Below are 19,662 nucleotides of genomic sequence, written 5' to 3'. Positions count from 1 at the left end.
CCAAGTGAAGATGTCAAGTTCTAAGTAGTCAACGGCATATATGAATCTTTGGCTCAGAATAAAACATGGGGGCTGAGGATGTAAACCTGGATGATTTGCACATAAAATGTTAGTTCAGTGTTGCGGTTAAGAACTTGGGCTTTGCTGCCAGAGTGCTTCAGTTTTGATTTTGGCTCTGCTTCTTATTTGTTGAAGTCACTTAACCTCCCTGGACCTAGTTTCCTCTTCCATAAATGAGGATAATAAGCAATGTCAGGCTCATAGCATGTATTCAAAACTAGTTACTGTTAACATATTATTGTTTTTGTTGTAATTATAGCATGGAAACAGATGAGGTCACCCACAGAGAAAAGATCACTAGAGAAAAGATGAATCATATGACTAAAACCTGAGGCATTCTGAAAGTTAGAGGCTGGCTTGAGAAAAAGAAGGCAAACAAAGAAACTGAGAAAGCATAGCTCATGTGGTCAGAGAAAAACCACATCAAGGCCAAGGTAGGCTGCTGGGACACTAACTAAGACAAAACCAGAAAACTATTCACACAGAACCCAACTGCAGTGGAATGATGAGTGAATGGGAACAGAGCAAGCAGAAACAGTCAATGCATACTGTTTATTTGGGAATTTATTTTTCTGAAAAAGGGCACATGAAAAAAAGGACTGTAGCAGATGAAAATGTAGACTTCAAGGGCCATTATTTTGTAAAAAAAAAAAAAAAAAAAAAAAAAAAAGAAAGAAAAAGAAGAGAAAAAAAAAGCATAATTGCAGAAACCAAATTTGAAGGATTTATAGACTGAATTAAATCTGCAGATACACTTTTGGATTCTATAGTAATTTTAAATCATTTGATTTTGAATTCCTTTAGACTTAGCATGTTCTCTCTAATTTTCTCCTGTATGTACCACTTTTGATTGACTTTAATTCAGTTCATTTGGTTTATATCGAATACCTGCCTGACCCTGTGCTCAGAGAATGTGTGCATCTACATAGAATGGATCAGCAGAAGCGTGGGATACTTTACTTAGAAGGAGGAGACAACTGAATAAACACAAACCTTGAGAAGAGAAAATGGAATAGGAGCCTAGGAATGGGAATGTATTTTGAACTTCTTGCACTGTTGTAACAGGGAAGTCAAAGAAGATATGAGGACGTGCAGGTGAATTTGATAGTGGAAAGTTAACTATTTCTCTGATGACCTATCTTTTCAGTGCAGAGAAATGGAATATAGGATCTTTGAGGACAGAAGTTATGTTATAAAATATTCATCCTAATGTTGGAAAGGGAATCAATGTCAGAAACACACTAGATCTGCCAACCAAGGTTGAAGCTTATCTGAAAGAACTTGAAGTGAAACCAATTATCATTGTGTGTGATCTTCACTAGTAATATACAGCTTCTCAGATGCAGAATGGGAGACACTTGGAAGTTGTGCTAAACCAAAGTTGAGGTTTTCCCAGGTGAGTATAATAGAAGGGAAAAGAGAAACAGCAAAAGTGTCTGAAAGGAAGTAATTATGATAATGGCCCACGGAATCCAAGGATAAGGAGACAGTGAAGATAGAAGTTTTAATAGATGGTAAAAAAGTGATGAGGTCTACGGAATGAAAGTCTTCTGAGGCAAAAAGACAAATGATGACAATACTCTACTGGTAGGTTATATAATGCCTGGTGATCACAAGCTGATGGGTTCAACAATGATGGTGAGAGGCTGGGTAGGAATGTGGTAATTTCTATATGTGAGAAGACAAAGCAACCACCAGGCCCCCATGATAGATGGATCACACACGGAGGTTCATGGAATTGTGAATGATGATGTGCATGTGTGGAGGGAATGAATGAACCAGTCACAAAAGTAATCAACCATAAAAGAGCTTGACAAGGATGTCTAGCGGTTGATGACAGGGAGGATGCTGTGGGTAACTAAGCCACATGTTATGAGTTTCAGAATGAATAATGTTTTTGAAAAAGTAAAGAGATCATTTAGGAGAGAAAATGTGGAGCCAAAAAAAAAAAAAACCTCTCCATTCTTGAATTATGCGAGGGAGGAAGAAGAGCCAACCAACCACCACTTTGAAAAGACTGCAGAGGAAAAGCTTTGTCAGGAGACAGCCAGATTCTTTTAAGGTAATGGAAATAAAGGACCATTTTCTGAAAGAAGCTGAGACAAAGATTGCAGAGAAGGCTTGAAAGATACTGGGAGGAGAAGATTGGATAAAATTAGCATGGTACATACGGGTTTATGGTGATACGACGGCCTGGGGCTTTGGATTTCTGCTGAGTAGGAGGCCTCTGAGACATGAGGTTTATCTTAATAGTTCTTTTTTGGAAGATAAGGTAATCATTGCAGTGAATTTCTGTGGCTGTTGTTTTTGTTTTCCCTTATAATTGGTGAGGTGGAATATCTACACCCTCTCATAGCTCTTAATAATGTCACCTTTTGAAGCCAGGGGCAAGAGCAGGCAGCAGGGGGCTGTCCTCACAGCGTCTGCTCACCTTTGCTGCAGAACAAAGAGAAAGTAATCACTGGGAAAAGACTGTGTTTGGTTTAAAATTAATTCTGTTTAAGCAAGTAGGATGATGTTAATTAATTTTGCAAAGAGTTACAGTGAAAAGGTTTTGTAAAGTGCTTTGGGGCTTAAAGGGATAAAGCCGCAAAGCCTCGGTTTCTAGATAACTCCAGGAGTCATAATAACTGATCACCCGAGGGTTTCTAATAACCAAGCTTGGGCACTATTAAGAAAATTGTCATGAGACCAGAAGATATTCACCAAGGATAAGAAAGGCTAGAGCTGGTAACGTATCCTTCCTCACTGCTCAGTGTCGATTAGGTCCTTGAGTAATTGTAACCAATTTGAGTGCTCAGCCTTCAAAATAGATTTTGAAATATTGGAGAGGGTCCCAATAAGATGAAGAGAAATGATTTAAGAAATTAATTATTATAAGGACATGTAAAAATCATATTTATTTGGAGAAAGAAAGGTTCAAGAATGATCATTTCTGCTTTCAACGCTATACAAAGACAAATAGTCTGGCCTTTAAATTGTCATGAAAATCAGACTTCAACTACACAGTGTTCTGAAGCCTAAGGAAGACACAATTCAAACACCAACAGTTCAACAAAGGATAGCATCGAAACAGTATTTCTGGAAATAGTTTTGTAAGTTTAACCAGAGCCCTCCAGAAGGCAAGGGGCTAGGCAGCTCCCACCTCTCTGTCACCTAACAAGGTGCACAGAGTACTAGATCAAATATTGAGGGAAAAGGAAGAAAGTTAGGTATTTTCATAGAGACTCAAGGAATCGGTTGTTTCTTCTAAAACATTCAGCAGAGCCTGAAGCTAGTGACCGGTAAATAGGCTGTGAATCAGAAATCTGTGGAACTGAGCGCTAACACTGCCTTTTTGTGTATACGCATATCCCTCAGACAGGCTCAATCATGTCCAGGGACCCGACACAGAGAAAAGCCAATTTGATTTCCTCTTTCTTTGTGTCACACATGGTGCTGTATCATTTAACATCTGAGTCTCAGTAGTCCCATCTGTGAATATGAATAGTGGTAAGCACTCTGCTTAAGAATGTGTTGAGGCGATTAACAATCATATATGAAATCACCTGACACCCCACATAGACCTTGCTGCTAAAGAGGGCCAGCCTAGAAACTCAGATTCAGGCATCTTTCCAGCACTGCTTCTAAAAGCGGCCTTTATAAGATGGGGTGACACTTTACAGATACCAGAAAGAAGTCCCTGTCTCCAAGATGGCCTCTTCATTTTTTGAGAGGTCTTAGTAGACTTCATACATTATCCATTATCACTGCTTCTGTTCCAAATAAAATTGTTGTTGAGAAAAACAATGCATACTAAGAACAAATCATTTGGAAACAGGGTTGGATGATGGGGATGACAAATGAGAATGCCCTGAATAGATGGGCAAAGACATTTTGAGGGCAGGGAAGGTGGGAGCAGAGGCAGGAAGGGGAGTGAGAGAATCCTAAAGACAAACCACCTTCTCTCCCATCACTTTGCCCAGGAGTAATCCCGCTTTCAAAATTCAATACATCTATTCACTTGCAGACATGAAGGAAAAGATTCCTGAAGCGTAAGTGAGAACCAAATTCCTAGATTTATCTAAAGCACACCAGAGACCGGGCGCGGTGGCTCAAGCCTGTAATCCCAGCACTTTGGGAGGCCGACACGGGCGGATCACGAGGTCAGGAGATCGAGACCATCCTGGCTAACACGGTGAAACCCCGTCTCTACTAAAAAATACAAAAAACTAGCCGGGCGAGGTGGCGGGCGCCTGTAGTCCCGGCTACTCGGGAGGCTGAGGCAGGAGAATGGCGTAAAAACCCGGGAGGCAGAGCTTGCAGTGAGCTGAGATCCGGCCACTGCACTCCAGCCTGGGCGACACAGCGAGACTCCGTCTCAAAAAAAAAAAAAAAAAAAAAAAAAAAGCACACCAGAATACAAGAAGCAATTTTCATCTTTCTCTAAGACTTACGCAATGTAAAATTGAGGTATGGAAATTTAAAGCATATTTTTTTCTCTTCATATTTGTATTAAAGTTCAATTTTACAAACCATGGAAGTTAACAAGAGCTTAAAATAAAGCTTCTATTCTAAGGAAAAAAATGTGAAATTTGATTATTTGTCTACGATAGATAAAATAACTTTTTTTTAAAAAAGAGTCCCTTTTCTCCTCAAAACACTCAGATCATATTTATGCGTTACTTCTGGACGTAATTTTTTTAAGTTATGCAAAAGTTTCATTGTTCCCTGCTTTGCTATCAAAGCATTCCATGCAATCAAAATAATTGGGATATCTTTTTTTACTTACCCAATATTAAACAGGTACGATTTCTGCAACATTTACCAAATTTCACTTAACACTAATGAAAAGTGTAGAAAGCAATTCAAGACTTCAAGTTTTGGGAAAATTATTTCTTATTAGAGCCAAAATATCCATCTATAGTATCACTGTATACATGAACTTCATTTCTTAATTGGTAAATTTGTTATAGATGAGGTATGTTAAATCCAACTTTTTCCATTAAAAAATTTTAAGGTGTTACTTTGGCAATTATAACTCCATTAACATAATTTCAAGAACTTTATATAATATGTGATTTGGATCCCACTGCTTAGTTTGGGTGACTATAAAATAATTTGGGGTTTTTTAAAGACTGAGAAGCATTTCTCAATGTTAAGTTTTGCAAACAGAAAGTTGAGTGTTATAAATTCCACCTCCCACAGACCAGAATTCACATCCATTGGTCAGGGGCAAATACCACTAGCTCTGCATCCTCAGTCACTTTGTGCCATTTCATCACGTCAGAGCCAAAGGTAAGTTTTTATACTTGCTTTCTTCTTGGATCAGACTTTTTTCCCTACTATAACAACCTTTAAAAAATAATTCAACTTGCCTTAATATCTTCTGGTGAACTTTGATTCAATGGATTTGGTTTATTTTTGTTATTGACTTTGTATTTGTATTATTCTTGGAAAATCCAAAATTTTGAATTAGCTTAAGAATTAATAACATACAGCAAATAGTTAATCTCAATAGTCACGACAGATGCCAATAAAATTATAGTAGTTTCCAATATATGCCTTAAGTAAAATGTCCTGACACAGACCACATTCTTTGCCAGTATAGACAGGCACTATTGATTGATATTAATTGAAATTTTATGCAAAGGGAGGAAATGGTGAAATTTCAGGAGATTAAAAGTATTGTAATGATGACATGACATTATGCATTTAGAATGTTTTTTGAGCTATATATTGAAAGTTTTAAACACATAAATTTAAAAATATTAAGAAATGGTATAAAGTGAACACAAAGTTTTAATTAAGAAACTACATTAAATGCTATTATAATTACTTGCAGAAAGCAATATAAATTTTTAAACCAAACATAGATAGATGCTGTTTATATTTTTACAATTCACACAGACTGCCTTATAGCTGATAGCTCTAGGAGTGATGCAAAATGCAAGTAAATTCTGAGATGTAGCCATATGTAATCAAATATAGTATGAAGTGAGGAAAAAAAAGGCCAGCAAGTGTATAATTTCTTTGAACAATGGAAGTTGCCAGAAACATATAAGGAAAATATTGTTTTGAGTTGGTAGTGGCTTCTGTTAATGTTTCCAACTTGATTATGGGAGAATGGTTCTTGGAAGATTTGCAAATCCACTGCTTTATTAAGTAGGACTTTGTTGGTAATTGCCTAAAACAGTTCCAAATCTGCAATCCTGCAAAGATTTCTGCAAAGGAAACTGAAAGAGAGGCTTAGTTTATCCAATGTGAACAAGAAATTTATTTGAAGAAAGCATAGGAGAGCTAAGAAGGAGCTCCTTGTACTGCTTCTTATTCTCAGAGGAATTTCATATCCTTCTGCCTAAACCTGGTTCATAAAGACTGTCTTTCAAGTAACTGAAGGTCATTTTGTCTGCCAGTGCATTCAAGTTTAAAAGTAGTATTTATCATGAATTCCCTTTTATATGTATGCATAGGTACTAACACCACAGGTACTGTTCTTAAAGTAAACCCAGGCAGTGTGTCCAAAATATAAAAGCTTCTAAAATTAGATATGGTTGATAAAGAATTTTACAATACTTTGCCTCCTCAATAAAGAATCACCAGTTAACATTTTGATAAGACTAACTTAAATGTTTAAAATTAAACATGAAGATTCTTTTTCTAAACCAAAATGTATTCAAATGAGTATATACAGAACTAAAAAAATTATTTAAATTATAGGATCTTGATTGAATCCTCAAAAAGCATAATAAAAGTTATAATGGAAAATAAGAATTGTGCTTATTAAGGAATTAAAAAAAAAAGATGGCTATAATCCCATAGGCATACAAGGGAATCATGCTAAATAGTGCCTTTTAAACACGTATTCCTATTGGTTCTGAGTTCAAATCTTAGATAGCTATTAAGAATTAAATAAAATACTGAGGACTAAAGGAAAAATTTTTTTTCTATTCTATTTCATTAGGAACATTTTGGACAATATTGCATGGAATACTGATATACATATTAAATAATGTATGTATTTATATATCCAGATGCTACAAAAAAGTAACAGAAAAAACAAACAAAACTTTGTTACTTTGTTCTGAAAAAGGCCTTAGGCTTCAATGTACAAGAAACAGTTATGAGTCCTATTTTCTTTAAATTATTTTTAAAACCCCAATGCCTAAGCCACACCATGGATCACTAAAATTGGAATTATTTGTGGATGTCCTAGTTGTATTACCAGTCAACTCTGTCTCAGTCTCTTCACCTATAAAATGGTATGACAGTTGCAGGCATCATCACCATCATCATCATTATCCTCATCATCTTCAACTTCATATCCCAGAGTGGATGAAGGATCTTAATGTTTAATAAATGGTAAAACCATTAGATGATGAAAAAGCTTTTGTGAATAAGCTCTGTTGTTCTCTATAAAATAAAATTTTACTGTAATTAAAATATCCACTGTAAAATCAGAGACAGGTTTGTGAATTAATTTGAACATCTGGCGGCAATGGTCCTAGGAAATCAGATGATTTCATGTGTTATGTTTATAAATTATCCATGGAAGGAAAGCTCCCAGCTTGAGTTCTTTGATAATGACACTAATTTATCATTTCTATTTAGTGCAAACTATTCATAAACTATTAATTAAATATTTATGCATTTTAATATTTTATAATTAGGAAAGTTTGAATAATGAAGACATTAGCAATACTTGTTCTGGGACTTGTCATCTTTGATGCTGCTGTGACTGCCCCAACTCTAGAGTCCATCAACTATGACTCAGAAACCTATGATGCCACCTTGGAAGACCTGGATAATTTGTACAACTATGAAAACATACCTGTTGATCAAGTTGAGGTAATCGATTCTCCTACTGTTGAACCTTTTAAATGCATGGGATGAGGAATGACTGCGGTCTGTTCTCTTCAAATAGATGGTTGGTTTTTTAATAAGTAGAAAGATTTTTTGTTAATAATTTCATATTAACCTTTTCTCCAAAACATGTTCAATCTTTTGGAGGTTAATACCGGAACAGTCTTTTGCTTTTTTTTTTTTTTTTGATACAGAGTCTCACTCTGTCTCCCAGGCTGGAGTGCAGTGGTGCAATCTCGGCTCACTGCAACCTCCACCTCCCAGGTTCAAGCAATTCTCCTGCCTCAGCCTCCCAAGTATCTGGGACTACAGGCACGTGCCACCACATGCAGCTAATTTTTGTATTTTTAGTAGAGACGAGGTTTCACCATGTTGGCCAGGATGGTCTTGATCTCTTGACCTCATGATCCACCCCCCTCAGCTTCCCGAAGTGCTGAATTACAGGCGTGAGCCACTGTGCCTGGCCAATCTTTTTCTTTTTTAAAGTTCATGTTATTTCCTTCAAATTTTATTGCCAAATTGAACATAAAGATGCATTTCTGTGAAGTTAGAACAGAGAAAATTAGAAAAAGTTAATAAGCAAGGAAGAGAGTTAAAATGGTATGCATGCAATGATGAGGAAAATTTGGGGTAAAGGAGAAAGATGTGAGATTGAAATAAACTAGAAGAAACTAGAAGAAAATAAAAATACAGAGAAAGAACAACAGTTTGGAACTCCATTGTAGCTCAAGAGTGAATGTGCTTCCCTAAATAACTGATTGTCTCTCCAGCAGTAATGTAGAAATTGGCAAGGTTGTAGCCCATTCCATAAATTTGACATGACATGTTCCTAATTAAATACAAGGCTTTTAATATAACTAAAGGATACAGGTTAATTTTTATGAATCAGAAAGCAAACAGACCTTGAAATGCTGGAGTGTAACTAATGTGCAACACTGACAAAGACTAATTAGCTATAAATAAACAAAAAGGGAAATTACTTCACCTTTAAAGGATCATAACATATTTTGGGCCGTCTTTAAAGTGCAAATCTTCTTAGAATAACTACTTTTGATAACCAAAGTTAGGAAATATTTAGATGAATTCATATATTTAACTTGTCTTGAACTTAGATATATCTTTACTAAGATACTAAAATTTTTCAATATTGTTTATGTTGCCTTATGAATACAACAGTCAGATTTTCACAATGTGATAGTTTTTAAAAATCTACTCCCCTCTCTCCCTTCTCTCTCTTTCTCTCTTACTTTCACTCTCACCCTCTTTTCACCCTCATTTCATCTTTCCCTCCCATTTTTCCTCTCTTTAATAAAGTTTAGGCTTAATAGCAGATCATTTTTCTTCTGCAAGTTTGATTGTGACTTTATTTTCTAAGTCTTTAATAATATTCACTGTTTGCTTTATTTCACTGTATGGATTCTGTTTGTTAACAGGATTTTCTGTTGAGAATTTATGGTTGTTAACACTGATCTTGCCCTATGTGACTTCTACAGCTCCAATGTGATGCATCAACATAGAATATAAGATGAAAGTTTTTCAGTGGTTAACTCGTCTGCTTTGCTTCTTTTTTCATCTTGCATAAAAACACATTTGTTAAAAAAAAAAAAAAACCTGGCCGGGCGCGGTGGCTCAAGCCTGTAATCCCAGCACTTTGGGAGGCCGAGGCGGGCGGATCACGAGGTCAGGAGATCGAGACCATCCTGGCTAACATGGTGAAACCCCGTCTCTACTAAAAATACAAAAAAAAAAAACTAGCCGGGCGCGGTGGCGGCCGCCTGTAGTCCCAGCTACTCGGGAGGCTGAGGCAGGAGAATGGCGTAAACCCGGGAGGCGGAGCTTGCAGTGAGCTGAGATCCGGCCACTGCACTCCAGCCTGGGTGACAGAGCAAGACTCCGTCTCAAAAAAAAAAAAAAAAAAAAAAAACCTGTAGTGCATTTCTGAATTTATCTATCAAGTTAAACATTTTAGTTCAAACTTATTTGTCATTTCCCCCCAAACTATTACAGAGGATCAAAGAGACTTGATGATTGCCATAAGTGAATCTTCTATTTTGAGTAGGTTTTGGGAATGGTTTCAAGGGTGCTGTTTATTCCTTTCACAAGACCAAATACACAGTAGAAAAAAAAAAGCTGTTTGGGATCATGGCTTCTCTAGGCAAAAATGAAAAAAAATGACTATATCTGCAGAACTCTTTTAACCCATTCCTTACCATCAGGATCATTTTCACTGCCCGTAAAGCTCTAGGCATTCTCATGAGGTTCAGACATTTTTCAGGATATCAAGAAATTTAAGCTAAAAACATATCTATAAAAAGATGATTTAATATACAATATCTCCTTAGTATCTGTGTTTTCTGGAATAACAACTTCCTGTGAAATGCCAAATATAATGTGAAATACCAAATATAAAGCATTGCATCTTTACAAACTTCAGTCTTTAACACATACAAACAACTCTAACTTCACACGGTCCTTTCTGAGCAATTTTACTTGTAACTAAACTTAGAATCCTCAGTGACTGAGGGACCCAGAGAGCCACTAACAATCCCTTGTGGTTGATTGAAATATATTAGTTATCCCTTACTTAACATTCCTTGATGATGAGCTAATCATCAGAAAAACCAGTTTGTAGGTAGATGGTATAGATTTAAATAGGCATATACGTATGCTATAATAACTATAATGCACTTAAAACCTGTAAATAGTTTTTAAAAATATTTATAGGGTAGATCTAGCAACAAGAAATCAACCAACTCAGTCATCCATTACCTAAGAAACAAAGAAATACAAAAAGGAAAATATATGATAAAGTAAGTAAGATGACATGAGGAACAAAATTTAGAAGAACTTTAGCTCAGATATTAACAAATTAAAATGAATTACTTTTCAAACAAGTGAAAAAACAGTGCATAAGTTCTTATGGGGTGATGTGACGTAAAGATGATAGATCCAGTCATGTGACTAGATTAACTAATAGAGTTACTCATGACAGGAATTTCTTCATGCAGTCCTGGAAGTCCAGATTTCAGTGACTCGTGGTAAGCTTATTTATCTCATTTTTGTATATTAAGGTGAGTTGTTCCAAATGTTCTTAATTTCCTATGAAACATTCTGACTAAATACTACTAACATAACCCATATAGGGTACAGTTAAAGAAAAAAATCCATGGTAAATAAAACAATGGAAAATGATAGGATGAAATTCTTCATATTTTTTTTAATCTCCAATGGCAAGGGTAGGGTTCTGCCTGTTTTAGCCTATAATTTATCTCATCTGTAGAACAGAAAACCTTTATCCTAAAATTATAAATGTATAGGATAACTGAACAATGCCTTTAACATATATGCCAGTTTCTTACAAATTATAAGACCTGGCATTTTGTACCAGTGTAATGGACCCTTGGTTTAGGCTTTGGCAGATTAATTCTTAAGGCTTGTGATGTATATTGTGGGCAGAATTCTAAGATGTTCCCTAAAAGGCCCATTCCTAGTATGCCCATGCCCTCTACAATCCTTAGTATCATGGGCATTTGGGGATATCACTTCTATAATCGGGCTATGCTACATGGCACAGTTGAATTTAAGAAAGGGAGATTATCTAAAAGGGCCTGACCTAAACTGATGAGCTCTTTAAATCAGCATCTTGATGTCAGAGTCAAAATGTGAAGCATGAGAGAGATTCAAAGCAAAGTGAAGTGTCTGTTGATGACTTAAAAGACAGAAAGACCAATTTGGCAAGGAATGTAGAAGGCCTGTAAATGGTGAGAGAAGCTGATGGCCAGTAAGCATATGTGGTCCTCAGGCCTATAGACACAAGCAACTCTGAGCTCTGCATGAGACCACAGGCCTGGTCATCAAGTTGACTTTGACCTTGTGAGACCCTTTGAAGAGAAGCCAGTCAGGTCAGGCCTGAACTTCTGACCTACAGAAACTGTAGGCTAAAAAACTGGGTATGGGTTTACTGAGTTTACGACAATTTGTTATGCAGCAGTAAAAAAAAAATAATAATAATAAAACAAGATGGAAAAACTTAAAAGTTTTTTATCTGAAAATCAAATTTGAATTATTCCACTGTAAGTGTTGCATTTGTGAGTCTGGTGATTTAGGTGGTCAATAAGTCAAACTGCCCCCAAAACCCAGAGGAAGAATCTCAATTGAACTTTCTTGGTTTCTACTGATGGTGGTAGATTTGTTGGCTCCTGAGTTGTTGAGAAAGGGTCATTCAACTATTTGTGTTTGAAAATTGTATTCAGTAATATCATTCCAAACTGATGATTTGTGTGATTTCTTATGATCTAGACTATCTATGATCCACTCTTTTCTATATTAGAAGCAAGTTTTAGACCCAACAATGCCATCAGAGTGCTATGTATTACCCAGTACGTAAATGTATTGGTGTGACATAAAATGGTTGCAGCTTTTACTGCACTTTCATTTTACTCTAGTGCTGTGAATAGGAATTGGTTATAGGCTATGTGATCAAAAGGTAGACTTTTTGCTTTCTGATAAACTACAGCTAACCTTAAGTGAGCATTTATTATGTGCTAGGTACTGTTGTAGTCATATTACATATATTACCTCATTTATTTCTCACAACAAAAACTATAAATTACTATTGTTATTCCTATTGAATAGATGAGGATTTTCAGACAAAGAGCAGTTAGGTAAGTAACTTGACTAAGATTAAACAGTTAGTAATTATATATCATAATAGTGATGCTGTCTTCTCATATCACAGAATAATTTCCAAAAGGGTAATAAAAGACTGTTATTCTGCCCCCATTTTCTGTCAAGCTCTACATTGTTCTTTTAACTTGATATTTATTTTAGTTGAACTGAATGCCAAGTACTCCGCAACTCCTAAAAGGAAAAGAAAAGCCTTTTTCTATGGGTAATGTGAACTAGAGGTACCCTTTATAGATAACTGACTCTGTTATCTAATTCTTGTAAGAAAGAATGGTATGAGACTACTTCTAATTGTAAATATGCATTCTTCAACGTATATCTAAGTTCTGGACTATAATTTTATATTTATCACATATTTACTAGTCTAGGAAAACGTTTTTCTATTCGCCTTAAAGGGTTCATCAGAAAACTGCATTGTTCAAAAGTTGATATTATTTGAGTGGTTTAAATTGAGATAGACTTTTTGATGAAGGTGGTTATTTGATGTCTCCATTTTCATGTTATAAAGTTATTGATATTTCATTTTGCTTAGGTTGGAGGGGGCTTCAACTTGTTTTCTAAGAACAACATGAGCCCTACCTATGAGTAAAGCATTTTTCCAGCAAAGTGCTTGGTAGCAATGTTAAGATTTATAGAGGCTCTATAGAAGGATGTCAGCATCCATTCCTCCAGTAAAATTTTCTTGGCTTCATCCAGATTAATAAACTCCTCCTCACCTGTACTACATTAATTAATGTAGCCTTATATAATTACTTTTACTTTTCCTGTACTATCCCTGTGTATTCAGTAAACACCAAGAAATGTTATACTACAAAGTGCTATAGAGCTGTTACTTGTATTTGCTGTACGATGACCTGGAGGGCATTTACAATGGCACTATGCAATGGGCTTTGTGGGGATGTGTAAGAAAAATTTCTCTCAGGTCTCAGTGTCAGAATGGGTTAATTCTAAAAACAGTTGCTTACTTTCGGGGTTCTGTATTGGTAACTGAGTGTGTTTGTCATTATGGCTTGCCTGCTCAGCAACCTGGGGCCCAATTTTTGTCTCAGTCTTCCCTGGTTTCATATAACTTTGCCTACCTTTATTTTCTTGTCACCTCAACTACGTATGTAGATTTTTTAAAAGTATTACCATATGTTGTTTTAAAACTGTCTCGTATCCTTTCTGGAATGATATGGTATATGCATCCATCAGTAAATAACAGTAGCAATGAATAAAGGAATATCAGTAAAAACTGGTCATAGAAAATTTCTTGCTTGAGAGATGCTTTCCTCGATATTACCCTCCAATGATCTTAAAATTGAGGCAAATTCTCCTCCAAGAACAGATAAAGTGGCTAGATTGTTTAAAATCATTCTTGTAAAGAAAGGCACCATAAAGTATAGTAGTTACAGATGATGAATTCTTTAAAACTCTGGAAGATATTTCAAAGGGATGAAATTATATTTAGCAAAGTTGTAGGAATGGTAGAGAACTCAATAAAGGCAGTTGTATTAATTAAAACTTGAGGAATTGTTTCTTTTTATTTGTCTTTATTATAGTATGGTGCAATGCAAACTAACCAAGCCTCAGCACCAAGCAATATACCCCTGTGATAAACCTGCACATGTATCCCCTGAACTTGATAAAAATAAAATTTAAAAAAGAGATAATAACTTTAGAATATATGTTGATGCTCTGTAACACCAGAAATTGCTTAAGGAGAATCAAGCTAATTCTGGACAACTTCCAGAAATCAAAGTACATTTTAGATAATGATATATAAAAAGTATCTTAACATTAGTTTTTGTAACCATAATAAATTGGTATAGGACTGCATTAATGTTAAAGGGTAATTAGTCTAGGAAATTGTCTCTGTATTTAGTGAACACAAAGTACTTATATTAGCAATATTTATACTATTCTGGTGGCAAAAGATATGCAATACTTGTCATTATATTTAAAAATATATCCTACTGTGGCCAATTTATACAGTGTATTTGAAAGTTTCATACATATGAAACTTTATGTTGGAAGAAGAAACTTTAACACAATCAGCCTGAATTAAATATCTTTTTCCAGAGTATGTGAAAAATAAAAGCTAATCTCTCTCTTTACTGAAGATGATTTGGAGGAAGGGAGGAAAGAATTTTGCTGATGAGATTTTAATATGGTTGTCTCATTGACTTTCCATAAGACTATTTTGAAAACAGTGTTAAACTATTTAATTCTCATGCTAAGCTATAGTATTTAAGAACCTTAAAAACTTAAGCAACAAAAAATATACAATCATGTAGACTCATTGGGAAAACAAATACTGATAGTCCTTGCCAGTGACTTCTTTATATTTGTATTATATATTATTTATGAGACCACAAACATAAGATAACTCAAATAACTAACCCTAGAAATAAGGTATTATTGTAACCATTAAATAAGGATAGCTGCGGAACAGAATTTTGTCCAGAGTTTTCATCTAGTAAGTTTCTGAGTAAAATTTAATCCAGTCTTTTAATGCCAAAGGAGAGAGACCGTGGCCCTAAAAGTCCCCATTCTTTTTCTGCTTCTTCTGTTTAATCTTTACTTCTTTGAGCTGTGCCCAATATTGAGGTTTCTTTTCTCTGAAATTAAGTGATTTGATTATTAAGAATCAGAAAAACAACCATTTTCAAGTGATTACAATTAACACAATATTTCTGTTAAGCTGTCAAAGTGTTTAAAGGGGCAAGAGGTAATATGATCCTTCTGAACTGAAAGATGCTTTGTCAGAAATATGAGGATTGAGCAAGCTTTGCCAAATACATTTCTTCCTCATCTATTTTCAAGATAAAATAGAAAGTAAGATACAGCTTCATTGCCAGGTATTCATGGTTACAGTTTTTTAGATAATTAATGTAGATCACGGAAACAAATGTGAGCACCAGGCTCATGTTTAAAGCAGAATTCCACTGTGCTTAACGTGTCTACATGTCAGTATGTTAAACCCATAAAAATACATCTTTAGTAACTCAGGCCAAACAGTGCAGGGCCTTTTAAAGCTTTTAGAAGTCAATGGTTGCCATAGCAGTAATACAGAGGAGTTGCTTCAAGATTAATTTATTCAACCGTGTAGAACAAATTAAGAGATAGTTAAATTCAAAATTTAATTTCGTTTAATGAAAACCTTAATTCTGTGCTTGAGTAAAAGTCCAAATATTCTGGATTTCAAATGCATTTTTTTTTTTAAACAAAACAAGGAAGATCAGTCATTTAAATATTATCAGCTGAATATTATCTGCTCTAGGTCTGGGCTTTCTCATTAGTAATTGACTGGTGCAATGGGTATTCTAAATTAAGTGAATAAATAGGTACAAATATTTTCTTTCCAATTTGGCTCTGCTTGAGCACATAACCATTAACACACACACTATAAAGAATAATGGGAGAAACCACTGGTGTTGGGTGTTGCTCATTTCTACACCCATTTCCTCACTGGGAGGCAGCCTTGTCATAATGCTGAATAACACAGGGCTTAAAGTCAGACTTCTAGATGTAAGTGCCAGGTCTGTCACACAAACTGTGTAAGCTCGGGCAAGTCATACAACCTCTCTGGGCCTCAGTTTTCTATTTAGAATACACGTTTTGAGGATTAAGTAAGATAAACATGTTAGCTGTTTAATATAGAGGCTGGTACGTAGCAAATGTTTAATAAATGCAACTAACTTTACCATTGGATCACTCACTCAATTAAAAGCCACTGAAGCTTATGTACTGATGATCACAGATGTGTTAAAGGAAGGGATGGGATTTGGGCTATGATGAAGGCTAACTCCCATTGTGCTTGGGTTCACATTAGATCCACTTACCAATCTTTTGCTGAGAGTCAAGAATTGGGGAAGGCAAATTAGACCAAATCTCTTCCTGTGCCTTGACAGTCTCAGGCTAGTAGTCTTACAGTTTCAGTACATTAGAGGAAGTTTAAAAAGATACATATAAGATATATGTATACAAGATCTATAGCTATCTATTGGAATGTAAGTTTTTATGAGTTCACTCACAAAACGCATATGCTGAGAAATTATGTTATTGAATCTGTCATTAGTTTTAAACCTGGCAGCTAATCTGAGATATAAAGTATTTACTTGTTTATCCAACACCTTTTCTTAACAGTATTTAAGTTTACTTACATGAATAAATGCTATAATGTACACACAAATTAACATACAAAGATGAAAACATAAATCTTAGTACAATAACTTTATCTCAAAATATTATATATGTATTATAAGTATATAATTTTCTATTATATTACCTGCTATATCATACCTTGTATTATATATATTACTGATCATGTGTTATGAGGCGACAAATACAAACTAAGAAAGTGAGACAAAGAAAAAATAATAGTTGTGAACATAATACAAAGCCAGGAGTTGGGTAGATATATCAAAATTCACACCTTTTTGTATTAAACTCATAGAGATACATAAAAATAGTAAAGTTTTTCTGGGCAGTAATGCTAAGTTTTAGGGGACTTCTATACTTGCTCCCATTATGTCCTATCTAAATTCAGGATCAGGTGAGAAGGAGAAATGGGATTCACACAAAAATAGAGCTCAAAATGTTCTATTTTATATTGATAAAGGCGAGGTGTACCCCCTGAATTTAATGCATTACTTCAGTGTGAAGCAAGTAAGAGCTCCCTAATACAAAACTCCAGAAATAAACTATGCCATCAGTCACAGGCAGTGCTGGCCAGCCACAAGCCTCAGTACAGAATCTACCCCTGTAAATCTTTTCTCATGGAGGGGCAAAATGAAATGTATGCAATTGACAGTCAGTTCTCCCCAAAAGGGAAAGGGAACCACCTGGTACCAGTTCCTTCTCTCAATCATCAATTACCTTAGGAGTGAGAAAAGGGATCAACAGAGGATCTAAGAAGACTTTTGATTGTTCCTGGAGAGAGTCATAAGATGGAAAACATCTTGGTTTAGCCTCATCCAGATGTTGGTCAGTTTATGTCCCTTGACTCTGGTCTGTAATCTATGTACTCAAACACAATTTGGAGAAATGCCCCACCAAGAGTTAAATTATGACACCACATTTGACTAATATTAGAGCTCTTCTTCTCTAAATGTGGTCCCTGAACTGGCAGCATCAGCATCACCTGGGAGCTAGTCACGAATGCAAATACTCGAGTCCCCCTCCAGACCTAAGGAATCAGAAGCTATATGGAAGGAGTTCAGTGAACAAGCCAGATCATTCTGATGAGCCTATGATTTAAGAAGAATTGAACTCGGAAAATTCTCCCTAATATAATGTTCCTTCTCTCAGAGTAACATTTGAGATCTTTCTGTTTTCTGGCACAGTCTGTAAATATGCAATGGTGGCAGAATCAGTCGTCCAGTCTTACCTGAAGTTTCTCTTTCTTTCTGAAAACTTGAAGGCTTTGAGTTACCCCTTTTTGTGCTAAGACCTGTCTTTCTGGCACCTGATGCTGCATTGCATAGGTGGTCTGTCCTATGACAGACTCTTTAGTGAGCAAGAACCCTCTGGGTTCTCCAGCCTGGATGTTATATGCCCAGTGGCTTCACCCTTTCCTCCTGCTATGGATTTCAAGAAGTCTACCTCTCAGAGAGTTTTCTCCATTCCCCATGCTTTTGTCACCTGAAGCAGGAATTTCTAATCCCCTGGCTGTGCAGTTCTTAACAAGCTATGAGGTCTGTCAGGAACCAGGCCACACAGCAGGAGGTGAGCGGCAGGCCAGCCAGCATTACCGCCTGAGCTCCGCCTCCTGTCAGATCAGCAGTGGCATTAGATTCTCATAGGAATGCAAATACTATTGTGAACTGCGCATTCAGGGGATCTGAGTTGCCTGTTCTTACAAGAATCTAATGTCTGATGATCTGAGGTGGAACAGTTTCATCCTTAAACCATCCCCAGTGGATAAACTGTCTTCCACAAAACCAGTCCCTGGCACCAGAAAGGTTGGGGACAGCTGATCTGAAGAATCAACCTCAGCATATTTTTGAACTGAAGTTGCTATTGATATTTTTGAAGTCTATGCCCCCCGGGAACCTAGTAAAAAACAATCCCTTTACCACATTCTCCTCAAGACTTTGTTCAATAGTTCAATGTTCTAGAACTTAGTGTTTCTGTCTCCTACATCCTAGTCTGCATCATAAGTCACTTCTCTGGTGCAGTGATTCTCAACCTTGGTCACATATTTGAATCAGCTCTAGAGCTTTTAAAAATCCCGATGCCTAAGCCATATCTAGGACTACTGAAATTGGAATGATTTGTGGATGACACCCAGGTTTGGTGTTTGACTTTCCTCATCTATACTTTCAGTGTCACATGCAGTTGTTTCTAAAAAATTAATATACTTCTTAATTTTATCTCTTTACTTCTCTAGTACTGTGTTCTTTGGAAAAAGAGCCTTCTTTTTTAGTTAATTTTTATTTTCTTTCTGTTCCACACCTTCGTTTTCTGGCATAGTCCTCTACATTCTGTAAATCAGTAACTTATGAATCTGCTAAAAGTAACACTCTCCAAAACATTTTGGAAATCCTCAGATTCCTGAGTTGGATATTTTTAATTCGATATGTTGTCCCATCAGACTAATTTCTAAGCCAGAATTGGGACTTCACTTGTTATTGTCCTCCCTAGCCCTCCATTAATACGCCTAAGCTTCACTGGATTTTCCCTAATTCCACATTTCTCATTCTCCCTCTTAGGGCAAATTCTAGTAGGCCTTGTCTTGAGTTTTCTAGGGACAGAGAAACTTACCCTTTGTTGGTTAATGTGTACACATATAGGCATGAAAATCCCCTTGCTAATATTCAATGTGGGCTTTAAAGAGCTAAATAACATGTATGTAAATGTATATTATATGCTCCATTCCTTGACATGTTTGAGAAGAACAAAGAAATAGATCTAAAAAATATTGAGACAGGATAAAATCTTTTTGTCAGTGTGTTCTCTCTAGAGTTATAATATCAAAACTCTGATTAAAAACATAAAATTGAAAGAAATTAAATCTAGGCCATTTAAGATAAAATAATTTATTCTACTATAACTACACTAATTCTGTAATGTATAAGAGGATAGAATGAA

At 35.7% G+C, this 19,662-nt stretch overlaps 1 protein-coding gene across 1 annotated transcript in view; it reads left to right on the top strand.

Annotated features, from left to right (window-relative positions):
- Positions 1-5,311: 5,311 nt before the first annotated feature.
- The window catches only part of EPYC (epiphycan), a 49,892-nt gene continuing 35,541 nt past the window's right edge, over positions 5,312-19,662 (top strand). Inside the window, exons 1-2 of the mRNA XM_015431903.4 lie at positions 5,312-5,337; positions 7,710-7,887. Coding sequence (XP_015287389.2) covers positions 7,723-7,887 — 165 coding nt within the window. The 5' untranslated portion in view covers positions 5,312-5,337; positions 7,710-7,722. The remainder of the gene's footprint in view (positions 5,338-7,709; positions 7,888-19,662) is intronic.

Source organism: Macaca fascicularis, chromosome 11 (genome assembly GCF_037993035.2).
Source record: "Macaca fascicularis isolate 582-1 chromosome 11, T2T-MFA8v1.1".
NCBI lineage: Eukaryota > Metazoa > Chordata > Mammalia > Primates > Cercopithecidae > Macaca > Macaca fascicularis.
The sequence above is the reverse complement of the archived record's forward strand: the minus strand, read 5'-3'. Positions and strand labels throughout refer to the sequence as shown.